The 19263-nt window shown below is 38.6% G+C and overlaps 1 protein-coding gene across 2 annotated transcripts in view; it reads right to left on the bottom strand.

The window, feature by feature from the left end:
- Nucleotides 1-91: 91 nt before the first annotated feature.
- RAD51 (RAD51 recombinase) overlaps nt 92-19263 on the bottom strand; it is a 35974-nt gene continuing 16802 nt past the window's right edge. For both annotated transcript variants that reach the window (XM_019968534.2, XM_070797285.1), the window contains exons 6-10: nt 10554-10648; nt 2725-2838; nt 2248-2377; nt 1914-2035; nt 92-1456 (exon numbers count right to left, since the gene is read on the bottom strand). In XM_019968534.2, coding sequence (XP_019824093.1) covers nt 1333-1456; nt 1914-2035; nt 2248-2377; nt 2725-2838; nt 10554-10648 — 585 coding nt within the window. In that variant the 3' untranslated portion in view covers nt 92-1332. The remainder of the gene's footprint in view (nt 1457-1913; nt 2036-2247; nt 2378-2724; nt 2839-10553; nt 10649-19263) is intronic.

Raw genomic sequence — 19263 nt, 5'->3', positions numbered from 1 at the left:
GGCTATTGCAGACAAGTAGAAAAATAGTACCAAATAGTTTAGAATAAGCTCTTTGGTTAAAGAAAAATTGAGACAAGTTTTTAGGTCAAGGTCACTTAAAATACTTTATAGATCTAAAAGACTGAGATGCTTTTACATAAGAACCAAGCTTTCATTCCAGAGTCTGTCACTGTGGGTTTATTACATCATTCCAGGTTTGTTTTGTGATGGAAAAAAATGGAAGAAGATTTAGGAGGCACTCTGGTCTATAGTCAGGGAACAGCTGTTTTTAAAACAAAGTTGCATTAAATTTTGTCCTCCTATCTCCTTACATAGAGTAGGCTCAACACAGGCAACAGCTGAGATTTGCACTGCCTCTCCACCCAATTCTAGCCAAGAGGCCCTCTGAAAGTGGAAGAGTTGCTTAAAACTCATGCTGAGTAGAAGTGAAGGGGAAGGAGTAATCTCAAAGCCCTAAAAAGCAGAATAATCTAGGCAAGTACCAGATTTATACAGTACAAACCTTAATAGAAACAAAGGCCATAGGAATGCTATGGAGTAGCTATCTTGCGATATTTTCTATGAGTTTAAAGGAGAATAAAGGGAATCACCTGAAGGTTGGGACTTCCCCTTTAAAACTGAAAATGTAAAGTAATAGAAACTGATCATTCCTTCCCAGAGCCAAAACAGTATTATGCAGGCCCTATGTTGAAATATTCAGCTTGTACCAGGATAACTCCTATAAATAGCACATTCCCTACAAATAACTACTTTATTAGCAGCCCCACACTGAATCTACTTAAAGAGCTTCTGAAATGAGTATCTTGAATTGCTCTTAATATTAAAACAAAATTCTTACATAAGCTAATTCAGACATACAAACTTAAAAACCTGCTTCTGATTTAACAGTTTTTACTGATGAAGGGAAAAGAACCTGTGAGGCGACCCACTCCATTTGCTACGTAGCTCAGGTATTTTTTTCCCAACATTAACACAGAGAAGTCAGGTCTTTCCAGCTTTAGTTAGTTCTCTTGGAGACATAAGAGTGGCCAACAGCAGTTAGTTCTGAGTCAATCCCAAGGCGCTATGATGTCAAAGGTATTTCACACCTACCCCCCAAACCAAAGAATTCACATAGAGATTAATATATTCTAGAAGGAATAAACATTTCAGGTCAGCTTGTGACTACTGACTTGTCTCGTGTTTACACCGTAAGAAAAGCTGATATAATAGCTGTTTTCCTGAAAGCCTTTTTCTGCAGTCACAATAGGAAGAAGCCTGTGAAAAACTCCAGGGAGCAGTCCTTTCCATTAGTCTGCAGCGCTTAAGGTTTATCACAGGAAAAAAAACAATTCAGTCTTTGGCATCTCCCACTCCATCTGCATTGATGGCAAACATAGCTTCAGCTTCAGGAAGACAAGGAGAGTCATAGATTTTGCAGATTCTGGTTTCCCCTCTTCCTTTTCGCAGGTACAGTCTGCGGCAAAGACACAGACCAAAGCACCAAAATTACTATAATTAAAAAATTCTATTCCTGATCTATTTATGGTAGATCTAAAAGGTTTTTAGACGTATATGCTAACTGGAAGGATTTTAGGGGATCTTTCTGTATTCCTTAGGGTACTTCTAATCCAGAGAAATCCATTTCTGCTCACCCCCTGCCCCCAGTGGATTTCCTATATTGAAACCTTTTTTAAAAAAATGATGAGACATTAATTCTTCAAATGTATTCTTCCACACTTGAGCTTTTAATTCCTTTGTGAACTAAAAGCAAACATTTGTTTTAACCAGAGCGTGATAATTAGGTTAAGCAAAGGCTCCTGTGTCTAATTACAGACTAGGCCTTTAACAAGGTGTAAATGGAAATATTCTTTTCATGTCCACCTCACAGTAATATGACATTCCACAATGAAGTGCCTGTCCCATCACTGTACCTTGTTGTTGAGGCGTGAGCAATGATATTTCCTCCAATAGGTTTTTTAGGATCTGCAGCAAACATGGCTGCTCCATCCACTTGGGCTACCACCTGGTTGGTGATTACCACTGCTACACCAAACTGACAGGGAAAGGATAAACGTCATTTTTTGTGGTCAGACATTCCAAGAACCTTACTGCTGCCACTCCATCCCCCACAAAGCAATGAATGACTAAAGTCTCTATATCTAACTGATATCTTGATACCAGACTCCAGTATTGGCCTCCTGGCAAGGCTACTGGAATTCATAGCTCTTGAAATTAGGTATTCTCTGTCCCTACCCCAAAACTTACCTCATCAGCAAGTCGCAAAAGCATCCGCAGAAACCTGGCCAAGTGCATCTGCCTGGCTGAAAGCTCACCTCGACCCGAATAGTCCGTTCTGTAGAGGGCAGTGGCACTGTCTACAATTAGCAGTGCATACCTACAGGGAACACAGATTCTCTGAAGCCTGTTTCTAGACGCCGATGTCAGATTTTGCTCCCTTTCCCACTACCCTAACATTTTATATTTATGGCTACACTTATTTATTTATACAACATGCACTTGAGTTATCCTATAACAAAATTTCCAACAAGTTCAGGTGAATTATAGTTTCATATTTTAACAGTGACTTGACCTAAATCACAAAGCAAGGGTGTCAAAATAGGAACTAAAACTCGAATCTTCCCATTTCTAATTCAAGCTACTATCAAATTTGCCACAGCCTGTACAAGATTCAAGCCAAGGGCTCTGGGAAAACATGTTCAGTATCTTCTACTGCCCACATACCTGGACTCAACCATCATGGCCGATGCCTGATAAAGGAGCTGGGTCTGGTGGTCTGTGTTGAACCCTCGGGCATATGCTACATTATCCAGGACATCACTGCCAGAGAGGCCATATCTAGAAGAGAGAACATGTTGAGGCTGATACAAAACTAAGGCAATGAAATTACCTGAATGGGTAGGTAAGAAGTGATAGTAAGAAGGCTAAAGAATATAATTCCCTTTCTATTAGGAAGCCCAGGGAAACTACAGAGAAAGATATAACAGCAACTGCGTTACAGTAGATCTACCTGGCAGGACTTCAGAATAAATCAATCTATTCTTTGAGGATTCCTGAACTAGAATGATAAATTTCCAAATATAAGGAAACAATCAATGTTCTCCTGGAAAAACAAAAGGCAGCATGACAGATTTAGGACTGAAACAAAAACAATCACTCAAAGATCAATTAAACAAAATCATATAAACTGTTTGTTATATAGGAATAAAACCTCCTAAACTCAAAACCCTAAGGACTCAAAACTGTAAGAGTCCTATACTTAAGAGAAATAAGTGTACTCCATCTGTTCTCCCCTTTTTCTTGCTAGTAATAAGTTATAGAATCTGTGACATGGATCTATTATGGTTAAATAAGTAATACCTTAATTCATCTTATATTTCAATAATGATTTTTCACCTTCACATTAAAAAATACCTTTCTTAGAACCCCTTTTCCTCCTGCCCCCAATCCCTCCCAGCATCAGGGTCTTTTCCAGTGAGTTAACGCTTCGCATGAGGTGGCTAAAGTACTGGAGTTTCAGCTTTAGCATCATTCCTTCCAAAGAACACCCAGGGCTGATCTCCTTTAGAATGGACTGGTTGGATCTCCTTGCAGTCCAAGGGACTCTCAAGAGTCTTCTCCAACACCACAGTTTAAAAGCATCAATTCTTTGGTGCTCAGCTTTCTTCCCAGTCCAACTCTCACATCCATACATGACCACAGGAAAAACCATAGCTTTGACTAGGTGGCCCTAGTTGGCAAAGTAATATCTTTGCCAAAGTAATACTTTGTTGGCAAAGTAATATCTCTGCTTTTTTTTTTTCTCTAAATATCTCTGCTTTTTAATGGGCTGTCTAGGTTGGTCATAACTTTCCTTCCAAGGAGTAAGCGTCTTTTAATTTCATGGCTGCAGTCACCATCTGCAGTGATTTTGGAGCCCCCCAAAAATAAAGGCTGACACTGTTTCCACTGTTTCCCTATCTATCTCCCATGAACTGATGGGACCAGATGCCATGATCTTCGTTTTCTGAATGTTGAGCTTTAAGCCAACTTTTTCACTCTCCTCTTTCACTTTCATCAAGAGACTTTTTAGTTCCTCTTCACTTTCTGCCATAAGGGTGGTGTCATCTGCATATCTGAGGTTATTGATATTTCTCCCGGCAATCTTGATTCCAGCTTGTGCTTCTTCCAGCCCAGCGTTTCTCATGATGTACTCTGCAAAGAAGTTAAATAAGCAGGGTGACAATATACAGCCTTGATGTACTCCTTTTCCTATTTGGAACCAGTCTGTTGTTCCATGTCCAGTTCTAACTGTTGCTTCCTGACCTGCATATAGGTTTCTCAAGAGGCAGGTCAGGTTGTCTGGGATTCCCATCTCTTTCAGAATTTTCCACAGTTTATGATCCACACAGTCAAAGGCTTTGGCATAGTCAGCTTGTCATTAAATGTATCTTAATAGGATCCCATTTCTTCAAAAGTGGTTTGATTTATTCATCTATCAAGACTCAGCTAAATGCCAGTACTTTTATAAAAGCTTCCCTGTATCTCTTGAATAGATGTGATTCCCCTTCTTCTGCACTTTGAGAAAACTTGATTTAGGCCTTTTTATGGCACTTGTGAGGAGCTACCTGCCATTCTTTTACTAGACTAAAAATTCCTTGAGGGAAAAGACTATGCCTTTCCAACTAGCACATTTTTTTTATACCTAGTAAATTCTGAATAAACATTGCTGAATATGAAGTTTTTAACCATAATCCAAACAAAAGGAGAATCATGTCATCACTTTAACTCAAGTAATATTTTCAGATTAAGGTTACCTAAAATCATTATAGTTCAAAAGTATAATACTGACTCCCTTATGTAATAGTTCAAAAGATAGTCTGTTGAAATAAAATCTATGTGCTATAATTTCTTGAGATCCAGAAGTCTCTATGCTTAAGAGTTTATCTTTTAAGAGAAGCAATCTATTCTATGTAAAGATTCTGATCATTACAAAAGCATATACTACGTCAAGCCTACTCTTCTGAGACTTAGCTTTAGTAGCTTTCCTCTGTTTTCCTACCCAAAAGAATAGAAAAACAAAAGAATGTCTAGCACTTGAAATAACCCTGCAATAAGATGAGCCTCGATATCAGGAGATCCCACTCCTCCCAACTGAATTTTCTACATCTTTCAATGGATTCATCATATTTGGCAAACCCAGTCTTTGCACTTTCCTGGACAGTTCACCAGTTATTCTTTGCCATTATCAATACAAAGGGAAGTTTAGCTGTTTTGTTTGCTTTTTAAAGTGGATTGATGATGATAAATTTGTTGAGTCTAGGCATGGAGACAAGAAAATGAAGCCAACACAGTTTTACCTTAGGATCATGACCAAATGGGGATAAAAAGATAAATTTTCTGTATTTAAGTCATAACTATAAGATAGAAAAAAGACTGAAGAGGCCTAAGTACTATACTACATAAACCTTCTAGTCTTGCCTCAAGAAACATTGATATAATCTACTATCAGGAATGGAGACTAACTTCTGCTGTTAGAATACAGATGTTACTAGAAAAACAGAGTCATCCTGGCCTTTCTTTCAGCAGAGTTCATAAAGATGATTATGGGGATCTCTGTGCTGATATTCTTGAAGTAGTAGAGAATTTTCAGTTCCTACAACTTGGAAAAAGCTGGCTGGAAATCAGTATCACTCATCACCAGGGAAATACAAATCAGAACCACAGGAGTCTATCACCTGTCAGGGTGGCTGTTCTCCCAAAGAAAAGAAACGCTGCCGAGGATGCGGAGAAGAGTGAACCCTCAGGCACTGTTCGTGGGAATATAAACTGGTACAGTCACTGTGGAGAATGGTGTGGAGGTTTGTCAGGAAACTAAATTATCATATGATCGAGTAATTTCACTGCTGTGTATGTATCTAAAGAAAAAAGACATTCAAAAAGATGTATGCATCCCAGTGTTCATAGTATTATTCACAACAGCCAAGATAAGGAAGCAACCTAACCTGCCAACAACAGAGGAATGGATAAAGATGTGGTATATATATTCAACAGAATATTACTAAGCCGTAACAAAGAATGAAATCTTGTCATTTGTAACAACATGGATAGACCTGGAGGGCATTATGCTTAGTGAAATAAGTCAGACAAAGAAAGACAAATACTGTATGTTATCACTTATATGTGGGACTTAATAAATAAATAGAACAGAACAGAAACAGACTCAAAGATACAGAGAACAAGTAGTTACCAGGGCGGAGAAGAATGGGGGAGGGACAAAAAAGGGGTAAAGGATTAAGAGGTACAAACTATTATATATATTAACAAAATAAATAAGCCACAAGGATATATTGCACAGGTAATATAGCCAATATTTTCTAATAACTTTAAATGGAGTATAATCTATAAAAATATTAAATCAGTATGTTATACACCTGAAACTAATATAATATTGTAATCAACTTCCCTGGAGGTCCAGTGGTTAAGAATCCACCTTCCAATGCAGGGCACATGAGTTTAATCCCTGGTTGAAGAACTAAGATCCCACATGCTGCAGGGCCACTGTGCCCCTGTGCCACAACTAAGACCAGTTGCGGGGACTTCTGGTGGTCCAGTGGCTAAGACTCCAAACTCTCAATGTGTGGGGCTTGGGTTTGATCCCTTGAGATTTAGTCAGGGGACTAAATCTCACATGCTGCAACTAAGACCTGGCACAGCCAAACAATGAAATATTTTAAAAATAATAATAAATAAGAATAAAATGAATTCCATCAAAAAGCAAAAAAGACCAGATGCAACCAAATATAAAAAAATCAACTATACATCAAGTATTCTATACACACATAAAAACTTATATAGTGCTGTATGTCAATTATATCTCAATCAAACTGGAAGATAAAATGGGAATTTTCATAGTAAAAACAAAAAAGCATGTAAGTTTGAAAAATTCAGCTGTATTGCCTCAAGGGAGTTCTGTCATTCTTTCTTTCATAGTATTTTAAATACATTCCAAAAGGGTAGGGACACTGTGGCAAGCAATGGTGGCCATGGTTCTCCAACTCAGCAAGCATCCCAATCACCTGGGGAGCTTGGCACACCACTGCTGGACCCTATCCTCAGTCTCTTGGTCATCTCTATTTCTGTAGATCTGTAGTGGAATCAGAGGACAGTGAAGGACAGGACTCTTTGCGACCCCATGGACTGTAGCCTACCAGGCTCCTCCCTCCATGGGATAGGCAGACGCTTTAACCTCTGAGCCACCAGGGAAGCCACAGGGATTCAGAGGATCTGCATTTCAATTTCCCAAGTGATGGTAATGCAGTTATAGGGAGGACTAGAGTCTTAGAGAAGGCACTGGCAACCCACTCCAGTACTCTTGGCCTGGAGAATCCCATGGACGGAGGAGCCTGGTAGGCTGCAGTCCATGGGGTCGCTGAGGGTCGGACACGACTGAGCGACTTCACTTTCACTTTTCACCTTCATGCATTGGAGAAGGAAACGGCAACCCACTCCAGTGTTCCTGCCTGGAGAATCCCAGGGATGGGGGAGCCTGGTGGGCTGCCGCCTATGGGGTCGCACAGTCAGACATGACTGAAGTGACTTAGCAGCAGCAGAGTCTTAGAAACCTCTGAGCTAGTCACCTGAATGTGAGTTAATATTCTTCAACAGAATATGGCAAAAATTTATCAATAAGGGTTGTTCTCTTGTGGAAGGAAATTAGGTATTAATTATCTTAGGAGGCCCTGTCCTGTAACTTTCTCAGATATATAAATTTAAATGCAATATACATAAATATAAACTCAATTATAAAAATTTTCCTGATAGAAGTGATTAAAATGAATTAAATTTCTAAACATTTTTCTTTTAGTTGACAAAACAGCCATAAACATGGCTCTAATAAATATTAGTTCATTAACAAACATCGAATGCGCTGTTCTAGGGCTTGGGGATACAGTGAATGGTCAAAACAAAGTCCCAGTCCTCATAACATTCTACTATCTCATATATCCTATCTGAACACTCATTTATACTATTGGACCAAAAGAACTCTTCAACTAATAAAGTAGCGTACTTAATTAAAAGTGTTTTCTGTAGAACACTAAAATCAACTTTGGGAAGGAATATACATTTTGATATACTCATCTTTGGTAAACTAAAATCAGGTTGCAAGAAAGTAATTCTTTTTTCCTGACAGGGATTTTCTAAGAAGAAGCAAAGGGCTACAGTTATTGTTCCAGCCTAATTTTATGCCTCAATGGTGTATATCTGATGACTTGGATTCCTCCAATTGTAAAATGGGAAAGACAATTCTGTTATAAAACTAGCGAATTCTCCTTAACTTAGCAAGGCAGGTTCCAATGTGAATCCAACATCTCAACATGCAATTAAATTTCATTTAATCATCACTAGGTTTCAGTAAAATGTGTGGTAGGAATCAAATTATCATATTTGACCCTAGACAAGGGAAAATTAAGGAAAACAATTTTGAAAGTTTATTTGAAAGCTGTATTAGGGGATGTAGGAAAATTACCAATTCTTTTGTTTAAATAAAATAAATTATTACTTATTTGGCTGCACCAGGTCTTAGTTGCAGAATGTGGGATCTATTAACAGTTCCCTGACAAGGGATTGAACCCAGCCCCCCTTGCACTGGGAGTGCAGAGTCTTAGCTACTGGACCACTAGGGAGGTCCCGAAAAATGTACAAATTCCTTACCAGCTTTTCTGAGGTATAATTTATATACCATAAAATTGATGTGTTTTAAGTGTAAAATTCAATGACTTTAATAATTCAATTTTAGAACATTTCCATTGCTCAGAAAGATTTCTCCAATCTATCTGCAGTTACTTTCTGTTCCTACTCCCTGCCCCAGGCAACCATGCATCTACTGTCTCTATAGATTTTCCTTCTGGGAATTTCAAATAAATGTAATTCTATTTGGTCTCTTCTGTCTAGCTTCTGTCATTTAGCATGTTGTTGGGGTTTGTCCATGTTATAACATGTATCATTACTTCATTCCTTTTAGCTGTTTAGTAGTATTCCATAGTATGGATATGCCACATTTTATTTATTCATTCATCAGTGGATGGACAATTGGGTTGTTTCTAGGTTTTGGCTATTTAATAATACTTATAAACATCCACAAACAAGTCTCTGTGTGGACATGTTTACATACCTCTTGGGTACATAACCAGAGTGTAATTGCTGGGTTATATGGCAAATTTATGTTTAAATGTCACAGTTTTTATTGTCAAGTCTCGATTCTATTCCATTGATCCATATGTCTATCCTTAAGGCAGCACCACACTGTCTTGATTACTATTGTTTATAGTAAGTTTTAAAATTGGGAAAACTGAGACCTCCAATTTTGTTCTTTTTTTCTCCTCCAAGAATGTTTTGGCTGTTCTGGGTCCTTGATGTTTCTATATTAATTTTATAATCAGCTTGTCAGTATCTGGAAAAAAGGCTGGTGGAATTTCAATAGGCACTGTATTGAATTTGTAGATCAATTTGATATTATTTTTAATAATATCACATCTTCCAATCCATGAATGTGAAATGTTTCTCTATGTAGATATTCTTCAGTTTCTTTCAGCAATGTTAGCTATCAGTGTACAAGTCTTGGACTTCTGTTAAATTTATTACTATTTCATTCTTTTTGATACTACTGCGAATGGAATTATTTTCTTAAGTTTTGAATTGTTCATTGCTAGTATATAGAAATACAATGGATTTTGGTATATTGAAATTGCATCCTTTGAACTAATTTAGTTCTAGTAGTTTTTTGTGTATGTAGCTTCTTAAGATTTTCTACATATAGGATCATTTCATTGATTAATGAAGATAGTTTATATTTTCTATTCCAATCTGGATGCTTTTTATTTTATTTTCTTGTACTGGCTGGGACCTTCAGTACAATGTGAATATAAGTGGTGAGTGTGGAGATCTTTGCCTTATTCCCAATCTTAAGGAGAAAACATTCAGATTTTCACCATTAAAAATGATGCCAGCTGTAGGTTTTTGTAGATGCTCTTTATCAGGGCATCTGATAAATGCTGTATCCATTACGGAGAGTAAGGTATTAGTCCCCAACAATTATGCACATATTTGGGGGCTCTATTAAGTGTGTATATATTTGTTATACTGTCTGGATGAACTGACCTTTTATTTATAAGATGTTCCTCTTTGCCTCAATTAGTACCTTTTTTTTTGTCTTAAAGTCTATTTTGTCTGGTATTAGTATAGCTACTCCCGCCCTCTATGGTTACTATTTGCATGCAATATTTTTTTCTCATCTTTTTAGTTTCAGCCTATTTGGGTCTTTGAATCTAAACTGGTTCTCTGGAAGGCGGCATACAGTTGATCTTGTTTTTTATCCAGTTTGACAGCAACTCACAGGTTTTTTGACTAAAGAAGCATGTTTTTCTCTAAGGTTATTCTTTTGAAACACACATACAACTTTGGGATATGGAGCAATAAGACAGAGGAAAAGATACCCTTCAGCCAGACTAAGCCTGGCAATCACTACAGTGACAGATGGAGCCATGTTTCTCTTGTCTGATCCAGTAACCTACCTCTCAGCCACTGCTAGCAGCCGTTCTGGCCTAAAGGTACCTTCGGTGTCAATGTACATGGCCTTTCCTTCACCTCCACCTCGGTCAATGGGAAGCTAGAGAGAAAAAGAACAGTGGAAATGACACTGTACTTCTGATATAACTGAACAACTTCCTTCTGACGGGCCTATAATCGCTTCCGCTCCCAGTAAAGCAAAAAGAAAAATAAAGTGACAATAAGATCTAGGGAGGAGACACTCACTTCTGAGAGAAGTGCATCTAGTAGTAGGTATGGAGGTCACTGTGAGGCTAGAGTCTGGCCAGAGTTGAAGAGTGCTTGGAAATATATACCAAAGTAAGTGATAAAATTATTTTTTTTAAAAACATACACTTCTTCCAATTAAAAAAAAAATTTCTACCATTGTTTACCAGCAAAAGACTGATCAAGTCTCTCAAGGCAATTTGGAAGATCATTTACTTAGCTTTAATAAGCAAGAGACTCTGATCCAATACCCAAATCATTTTATCATATCCAGATCACACTTAAACGAGCAGAGCTCATATTTACTGAGCAGAGTTCATTCCTTCGGGTTGCTGAAGGAGATTGGCAAATACCCCAGGGGCATCCCTAGCACATTTAATAGGTGTTTGCTCTAATAGTACACAGATATTGAAAATAAACAAACATAGAAAAGGAAAAATAATCAGAGTTTAAAAAAAAAAGAAAGAAAATGGAGGAATGCCAGGAAAACTGTCTCATGAGCTGTTCAGGGAAATCTGCTTTAGGTACCTATCCCATCCCAGATACTGAGTTCTACCAATTTTAAGTGAATGTGGCTAAATGGTAGTTTCCACCCTTGAAATCTACTTTGGAACCTTTAAATTCTGAGGAGAATCCCTTACAGCGGTTTACATTAAGTGCCTGGTAATGCCAAAATTTTGTCTTTTCCGATTCTGAGAAAAAGGATTTTTTTCAAAATTACAAAAGTACTACATGCTTGTATTAAAAATTCAAGCAATATAGAAATGAGTGGGGAAAAAAAAAAAAAAGGAAAATTTCTTCTTTTAAAAACTCCCATCTCCCAGATCATTTTCTGTGTATTTTCATACGAACACTTTTTATATGATTCTGCCACTTGGTATGTGACCCTGAGAATATTACTTCTCAGTTTTTACATTTTGTGTAAAATGTAATAAAACCTACTTATGGCACTGTTTTGAAGATGAGATAATTCACGCTAAGTGTTTAGCACAGTGCCTGATACATAGAAGGCATCTGGAAGACTCAAGCTGTCCTCCACCTCTAGGGCACTGACTTTAGCATATATTAAATTACAGAAGGCTTCGTTAATTTGGAAAGGGGAAAATGATTATGTTGTCATTTGGTAGGCTGGCAGATAAAATTGTTCAAACTATAGGAATTTGTGGAAAGAGCAAAAGATATATATACAACAGAAGAATGTCTTCAGAAAGCAGAAACTGCCTCGGTTTTTGGGGAGGAGAAAATCTTGACATTCAGGGGCCTAAGTCCATAGGAATTAAAATGAATGAGCTTCTCCTTTCTCTCACTTTCTTGCATCTTTAGTACTAGCATGAGTTCTTTTCCAGCTAAACAGACCTCCTTGGGCAGAAGGGAAGCCATGAGTGTCTGGACAGGGCATTGGTAGGCAGACTGACAGCAGAGAAGTGGACTGCTGGCCTGGTCACAGGGGGATGGACTATGTGCTGTACACCCCTGCTCATTTTGTCTCCTTTGCCTCACCCTTCCAGTGTCACCTCAGCTATCTCCTGTTGCTGGGCTGACCACCAAGGTAGCTATTTGTAATAACCACTTAGTACCATAAGCAGAGACATCACTTTGCCGACAGAGGTTCATATACTCAAAGCTATGGTTTTTCCAGTAGTCATGTATGGATGTGAGAGTGGGACCATAAAGAAGGCTCAGCGCTGAAGAACTGATGCTTTTGAACTGTGGTGTTGGAGAAGACTTTTGAGAGTCCCTTGGACAGCCAAGGAGATCAAACCAATCAATCCTAAAGGAAATCAACCCTGAATATTCATTGGAAGGACTGATGCTGAAGCTCCAATACTTTGGCCACCTGATGCAAAGAGCTGACTCACTGGAAAAGACTCTGATGTTGGGAGAGACTGAGGGCAAGAGAAGGGGGCGACAGAGGATGAAACAGTTGGATGGCATCACTGACTCAGTGAACATAAGTTTGAGCAAACTCACAGAAATAGTGAAGGACAGAGAAGGCTGGCGTGCTGCAGTTCATGAGGCTGCAAAGAGTCGGACACGATTTAGTGACCGAACAACCACAACAACCGTAATTTAATCTTATTTCATAATCATGCAAGCTGTTTTGAACTTTCACCATTTTATAATGCTATGGTGTAAATTCTTTCTACATATATTCTTGATTGTATGTGAAGAGTTTTCTAAGACACATTTTCTGTCAAGGGCATGTGCATTTAAAATTTGTACTTAACACTGTCTGCTCAGGATTTTAAAATTATTCTAGTACTGTGAACAAACATGGGCTATTCATTTTTATAACCTAAGTATGACTCTTAACTTTATATAACTTCACTATTAGACAGATCTGATACATAACAGGGTTTCACTTCATTAAGTTGAGAAAATCTGAACAAATAAGAGGTGATAATATTTAGATTTAAATCTAATCTAACAGCCTCTTTATACCTCTGGTTCCAGCTCTTAGGCTAGCGACATGTAATCCTTTCCATTACTAATGAATTAGAACTTTTTTTCTCTGACAAAAATATCAAAGATCCAGTTATTCAGCCAACTGTGAATGTTCAGTTGTTTTTATAGAGAGGGTATGTTTTAAAATTTTGCTTCAGTTTATTGTAAACAGGCATTATCTGACTAATAAACATTCCCGAGATAGGAGTCTGTCTGTACAACTTAAGAGCATCAGCATGCTATGCTGAGTTGCCAATGGCAACTACAGATATTGTGTAATGTACCCTAAATATTTATTCCATGTGAATCCCTGTCAAAACAACATAGGGAAAACATTTCTATTTTTAGAGGTCACATATCATATCAGATGACCCACATCTGAGTGATATTTTAAATAGTTCTATTTCCTTTTAGCTAAAATTTTCTAATGGTGCTTGAGCAATAAGCTGTAGCTCCGGCAGCTTGACTGTACCACTGTTCCTCTTCTCAATGCTTCCCCTCTATCCTAAAAGTTCTTATATCCCCCTCTTTTCTCCTCGGAGTTATTTATGAGATGAGCCAACATAGCTTATGTCTACTTGATACTGGAATCCTAATGCGGCTACATGTGGTGACATTTTGGTTGCAATGGAAAAGATCAGCAGAGTTACTGAGGAGAGAAACAATCAAAATGAGAATGAGAAAGGAAAGTGATGAGAAAAACAGGAGACCAAGTTGTGCCTCCTGTTAGTAGATAAACTTTTATTCATGCAGAATGAAAATATTTTCCTATCTCAAGAAATGGTATTGACCACTTCAAGACAGTAGTGTTGACTGATGCACATTATCTGTAAAATGGGAAAAAAAAAAAGAGAGAGACAGATTTTCTTGGGTGACTTGAGAGAATCAGTCTCATAGTATAAGCCTCTGCAGATATATGTGTTTCACTAAATGTGAACTCTATCCAAGACACAGTCCTAACAAAATCCATATTTCTTTAATGGCACATACCATCTGTATAACATAGCACTACAGTGATGTAACAAACATTTTTATAAAGTGTTCTTAAATACAGAATAAATTATAAATGGTAGTTCATAATTTGTTTCATAAGGGAAAATGCACAAAAGAGAACAATTTATATTTGATGTTTAAATTTATAAGTTCCAAGAATGAATATTATTTTGTTGAGAGGATAAGAACTCACATTGGATGGTAAGATACCAGGAAGTCCCCTCTGTCATACTGACTGAAGAAGGCAGATTTCCTTTCAGTTATTCTCTAACTCCACTGGTAAGTTGTGTCCTTGGGAGAAGTGAGTGTAATCTATCTAGAGAGTTTCCAACTTAACTATGGCTTGATTTACAATCTTTCAACTTTACCATCATGGGAAAGTGATATGAATTCAGTACAAACCAAAAATCTGAATTTCAGTCCTTTCCCAGGTGAGTCATTTGCTGTACAACACTTTCAGGGTACTGGGCAAGCACACTGCGCTCCCAGTCAGCCACTTGAGCTGGAGGGTAAACAGCTGGTACACTTAGAAACATTCTGGTTCTCACTTTCAGTATAGTATTCAATAAACTACATATGAGAAATTCAGCACTTTATTACAAAACAGGCTTTATGTTAGATGATTTTGCCCAACTGCAGGCTAATGTAAGTGTTCTGAGCATGTTTAAGGTAAGCCGGGCTAAGCTACGATGTTCAGTAGGCTAGGTGCATTAAATGCATATTTAACCTGTAAAACTACCGCACAGTTGTACTCATCTCACATGCTAGCAAAGTAATGCTCAAAATTCTCCAAGCCAGGCTTCAACAGTACGTGAACAGTGAACTTCCAGATATTCAATCTGAATTTAGAAAAGGCAGAGAACCAGAGATCAAATTGCCAACATCCACTGGATCATCGAAAAAGCAAGAGAATGCCAGAAAAACATCCACCTCTGCTTTATTGACTATACCAAAGCCTTTTACTGTGTGGATCACAACAAATTGTGGAAAATTCTGAAAGAGATGGGAATACCAGACCACCTGACCTGCCTCCTGAGAAATCTGTACCAGGTCAAGAAGCAACAGTTAGAACTGGACATGGAACAACAGACTTGGTTACAAATTGGGAAAGTACGTCAAGGCTGTATATTGTCACTCTGCTTATTTAACTTTTATGCGGAGTACATCTTGAGAAATGCTGGGCTGGATGAAGCACAAGCTGGAATCAATATTGCCAGGAGAAATATCAATAACCTCACATATGCAGATGACACCACTCTTATGGCTGAAAGCGAAGAAGAACTACGAGCCTCTTGATGAAAGTGAAAGAGAGTGAAAAAGTTGGCTTAAAGCTCAACATTCAGAAAACTAAGATCATGGCATCCAATACCATCACTTCATTGTAAACAGATGAGGAAACAATGGAAACAGTGAGACTTCATTATTTTGGGCTCCGAAATCACTGCAGATGGTGACTGCAGTCATGAAATTAAAAGACGCTTGTTCCTTGGAAGAAAAGTTATGACCAACCTAGACACTACATTAAAAAGCAGAGACATTACTTTGCCAACAAAGGTCTGTCTAGTCAAAGTTATGGTTTTTCCAGTAGTCATGTATGGATGTGACAGCTGGTCTATGAAGAAAGCTGAGTGCCGAAGAATTGATATTTTTGAACTGTGGTGTTGGAGAAGACTCTTGAGAGTCCCCTGGACAGCCAGGAGATCCAGCCAATCCACCCTAAAGGAAATCAGTCTTGAATATTAATTGGAAGGACTGATGCTGAAGCTGAAACTCCAATACTTTGGCCACCTGATGCTAAGAGCTGACTCACTGGAAAAGACCCTGATGCTGGGAAAGATTGAAGGCGGGAGAAGGGGACGACAGAGGATGAGATGGTTGGATGGCATCACCGACTCGATGAACATGAGTTTATAATAATTATACCTCAGCTATCCTTAGCTCCTGCCTCTCCTTTCAGTTCATTAAACAAGTTGCTACCAGAATATTTCTGAAAATTTGCTCATGCTTATCTTCTCTTGAAAAATGCTGAATGATCCCCACTCTCTATAGAATCAAGTCTATACTTCTTATATTTTGGTCAAGACCTTGTAAAATGGTCTTGATGTGTCCTTTTTAAAGGTTTGTCTCCTACTATTTGTCCAAATACAACTTCTGAGCTAGGTAAACGGACTTATTTTGTCTTATTATGTTATGCTCCCCTGTCTCTGCCCTATTCATACCATTCCCTATAGTTAAATGCTTTTTAGTTTATTTACCTGGTCAAATTTAGCATTCTTCAGGATCCTGGTCTAATCTCTTTTTCCCACAAAGTATTCAATGATTAGTGTGATGGAATCCTGTTTCTTCCTTAAATACTTACGCTACTTCCCCTGTATTTTTTTATTTACTAATATATCAGGTATGCCTTCAGTTCAGTTCAGTCACTCAGTCGTGTCCGACTCTTTGAGACCCCATGAACCGCAGCATGCCAGGCCTCCCTGTCCATCACCAACTCCTGGAGTTTACCCAAACTCATGTCCATTGAGTTGGTGATGCCATCCCAGCCATCTCATCCTCTGTCATCCCCTTCTCCTCCTGCCCCCAATCCCTCCCATCAGAGTCTTTTCCAGTGAGTCAACTCTTCGCATGAGGTGGCCAAAGTACTGGACTTTCAGCTTCAGCATCAGTCCTTCCAAAGAACACCAGGACTGATCTCCTTTAGAATGGACTGGTTGGATCTCCTTGCAGTCCAAGGGACTCTCAAGAGTCTTCTCCAACACCACAGTTCAAAAGCATCAATTCTTCGGCACTCAGCCTTCTTCACAGTCTAACCCTCACATCCATACATGACTACTGGAAAAACCATAGCCTTGACTAGATAGACCTTTTTTGGCAAAGTAATGTCTCCACTTTTGAATATGCTGTTTAGGTTGGTCATAACTTTCCTTCCAAGGAGTAAGTGTCTTTTAATTTCATAGCTGCAATCACCATCTGCAGTGATTTTGGAGCCCCCCAAAAATAAAGGCTGACACTGTTTCCACTGTTTCCCCATCTATTTCCCATGAAGTGATGGGACCAGATGCCATGATCTTAGTTTTCTGAATGTTGAGCTTTAAGCCAACCCTTTCACTCTCCTCTTTCACTTTCATCAAGAGGCTTTTTAGTTCCTCTTCACTTTCTGCCATAAGGGTGGTGTCATCTGCGTATCTGAGGTTATTGATATTTCTCCCGGCAATCTTGATTCCAGCTTGTGCTTCTTCCAACCCAGCATTTCTCATGCTGTACTCTGCATATAAGTTAAATAAGCAGGGTGACAATATACAGCCTTGACGTACTCCTTTTCCTATTTGGAACCAGTCTGTTGTTCCATATCCAGTTCTAACTATTGCTTCCTGACCTGCATATAGGTTTCTCAAGAGGCAGGTCAGGTGGTCTGGGATTCCCATCTCTTTCAGAATTTTCCACAGTTTATTGTGATCCACACAGTCAAAGGCTTTGGCATAGTCAATAAAGCAGAAATAGATGTTTTTCTGGAACTCTCTTGCTTTTTCTATGATCCAGCGGATGTTGGCAATTTGATCGCTGGTTCCTCTGCCTTTTCTAAAACCAGCTTGAACATCTGAAAGTTCACGGTTCACGTATTGCTGAAGCCTGGCATGCCTTAGGACATCTAATTCAATCATCTCCATTCATTCCAGTATTTACTGAGCACTGACTTAGGCACTAGCAGTACAGTAGAGAACAAGTCAGTTACTATAAGCCAGGTACTACTTTAATGAGTTTTAAGAGCATGGGCTCTGAAGTTGGGTTTGATTCCTGTAGCTACTACTTAAATGTGATATGATCTTAGGAATTGTTTAACTCATTGTTTCTGTTTCCAAATCCGTCCTAGCAAAGCAAACAAAGAAGAAACAGAAGGCATCTGGGGAAGTTTTTTCCCTAATGTAGGAAATACTAGGCATGCTTGTGTAACAATGAAAATAATTTAATAGAGAGGTAGACCAGAAAATAGAAGGAGCAGAGTCCTTGGAAAAGTGGCAAGGCATGGTAACCAGATCACAATGGTAGGACCTTTGAGAGGAAGAGAGACACTCTCTATTGTAACCCAAGGTAAGAAAAGGTGGCTATAGATAGATGGATTTACCTCACACCAGTCAGAATGGCCCTCATTAAACAGCCTACAAGTAACAAATTTTGGGGAGGGTGTGGAGAAAAAGGAACCCTCCTACACTGTTGGTGGGAATGTAAATTGGTATAGCCACTATGGAAAACAGTATGGAGGTTCCTCAAAAAACTAAAAATAGAGTTACCATATGCTCTAGCAATCCTACTCTTGGGCATATAACCAGATAAAACTTTAGTTCTAAAAGATACATGCACCCCTGTGTTCACAGCAGCACTATCCTAACAGCTAAGACACAGTAGCAACCTAAATGTCCACTGACAGATGGATGGATAAAGAAGATGTGCATATATACAATGGAATACTACTCCGTGGATTAGTACACATATATACAATGGAATACTACCCCATGGATTAGTACACATATATACAACGGAATACTACTCAGCCATAAAAATGAATGAAATACTGCCATTTGCAGCAACACGGATGGACCTAGAGATTGTCATACTAAGTGAACTAAGTCTGAAAGAGAAAGACAAATACCATATGATATCGCTTACAAGTGGAATCTAAAATGTGACACAAATCGACTTATCTACAAAACAGATATAGAGAAAAAGGGAGGGGGATGCTGGGGATGGATAGATTGGGAGTTTGGGATTAGCAGTTGCAAAGTATTATAGAGAATGGATAAACAACAAGGTCCTACTATACAGTACAAGGAACTACATTCAACGTTCTGTTACAAGAGACTTCCCTGGTGATCCAGTGGTTAAGAATCCACCATGCAATGCAAAGCGCATGGGTTCAATCCTTCACTGGAGAACTAAGATCCCACATGCTGTGAGGCAGTTAAGCCCATGAGCCACAACTAGAGCCCGCATGCTCTGGAACCTGAGCAATGCAACTACCTAGCCCGCGTGCCA

The sequence above is a fragment of the Bos indicus genome, chromosome 10 (genome assembly GCF_029378745.1).
Source record: "Bos indicus isolate NIAB-ARS_2022 breed Sahiwal x Tharparkar chromosome 10, NIAB-ARS_B.indTharparkar_mat_pri_1.0, whole genome shotgun sequence".
Taxonomy (NCBI): domain Eukaryota; kingdom Metazoa; phylum Chordata; class Mammalia; order Artiodactyla; family Bovidae; genus Bos; species Bos indicus.
Note: the sequence above shows the minus strand (reverse complement) of the source record. Positions and strands in the feature narration are given on the sequence as shown.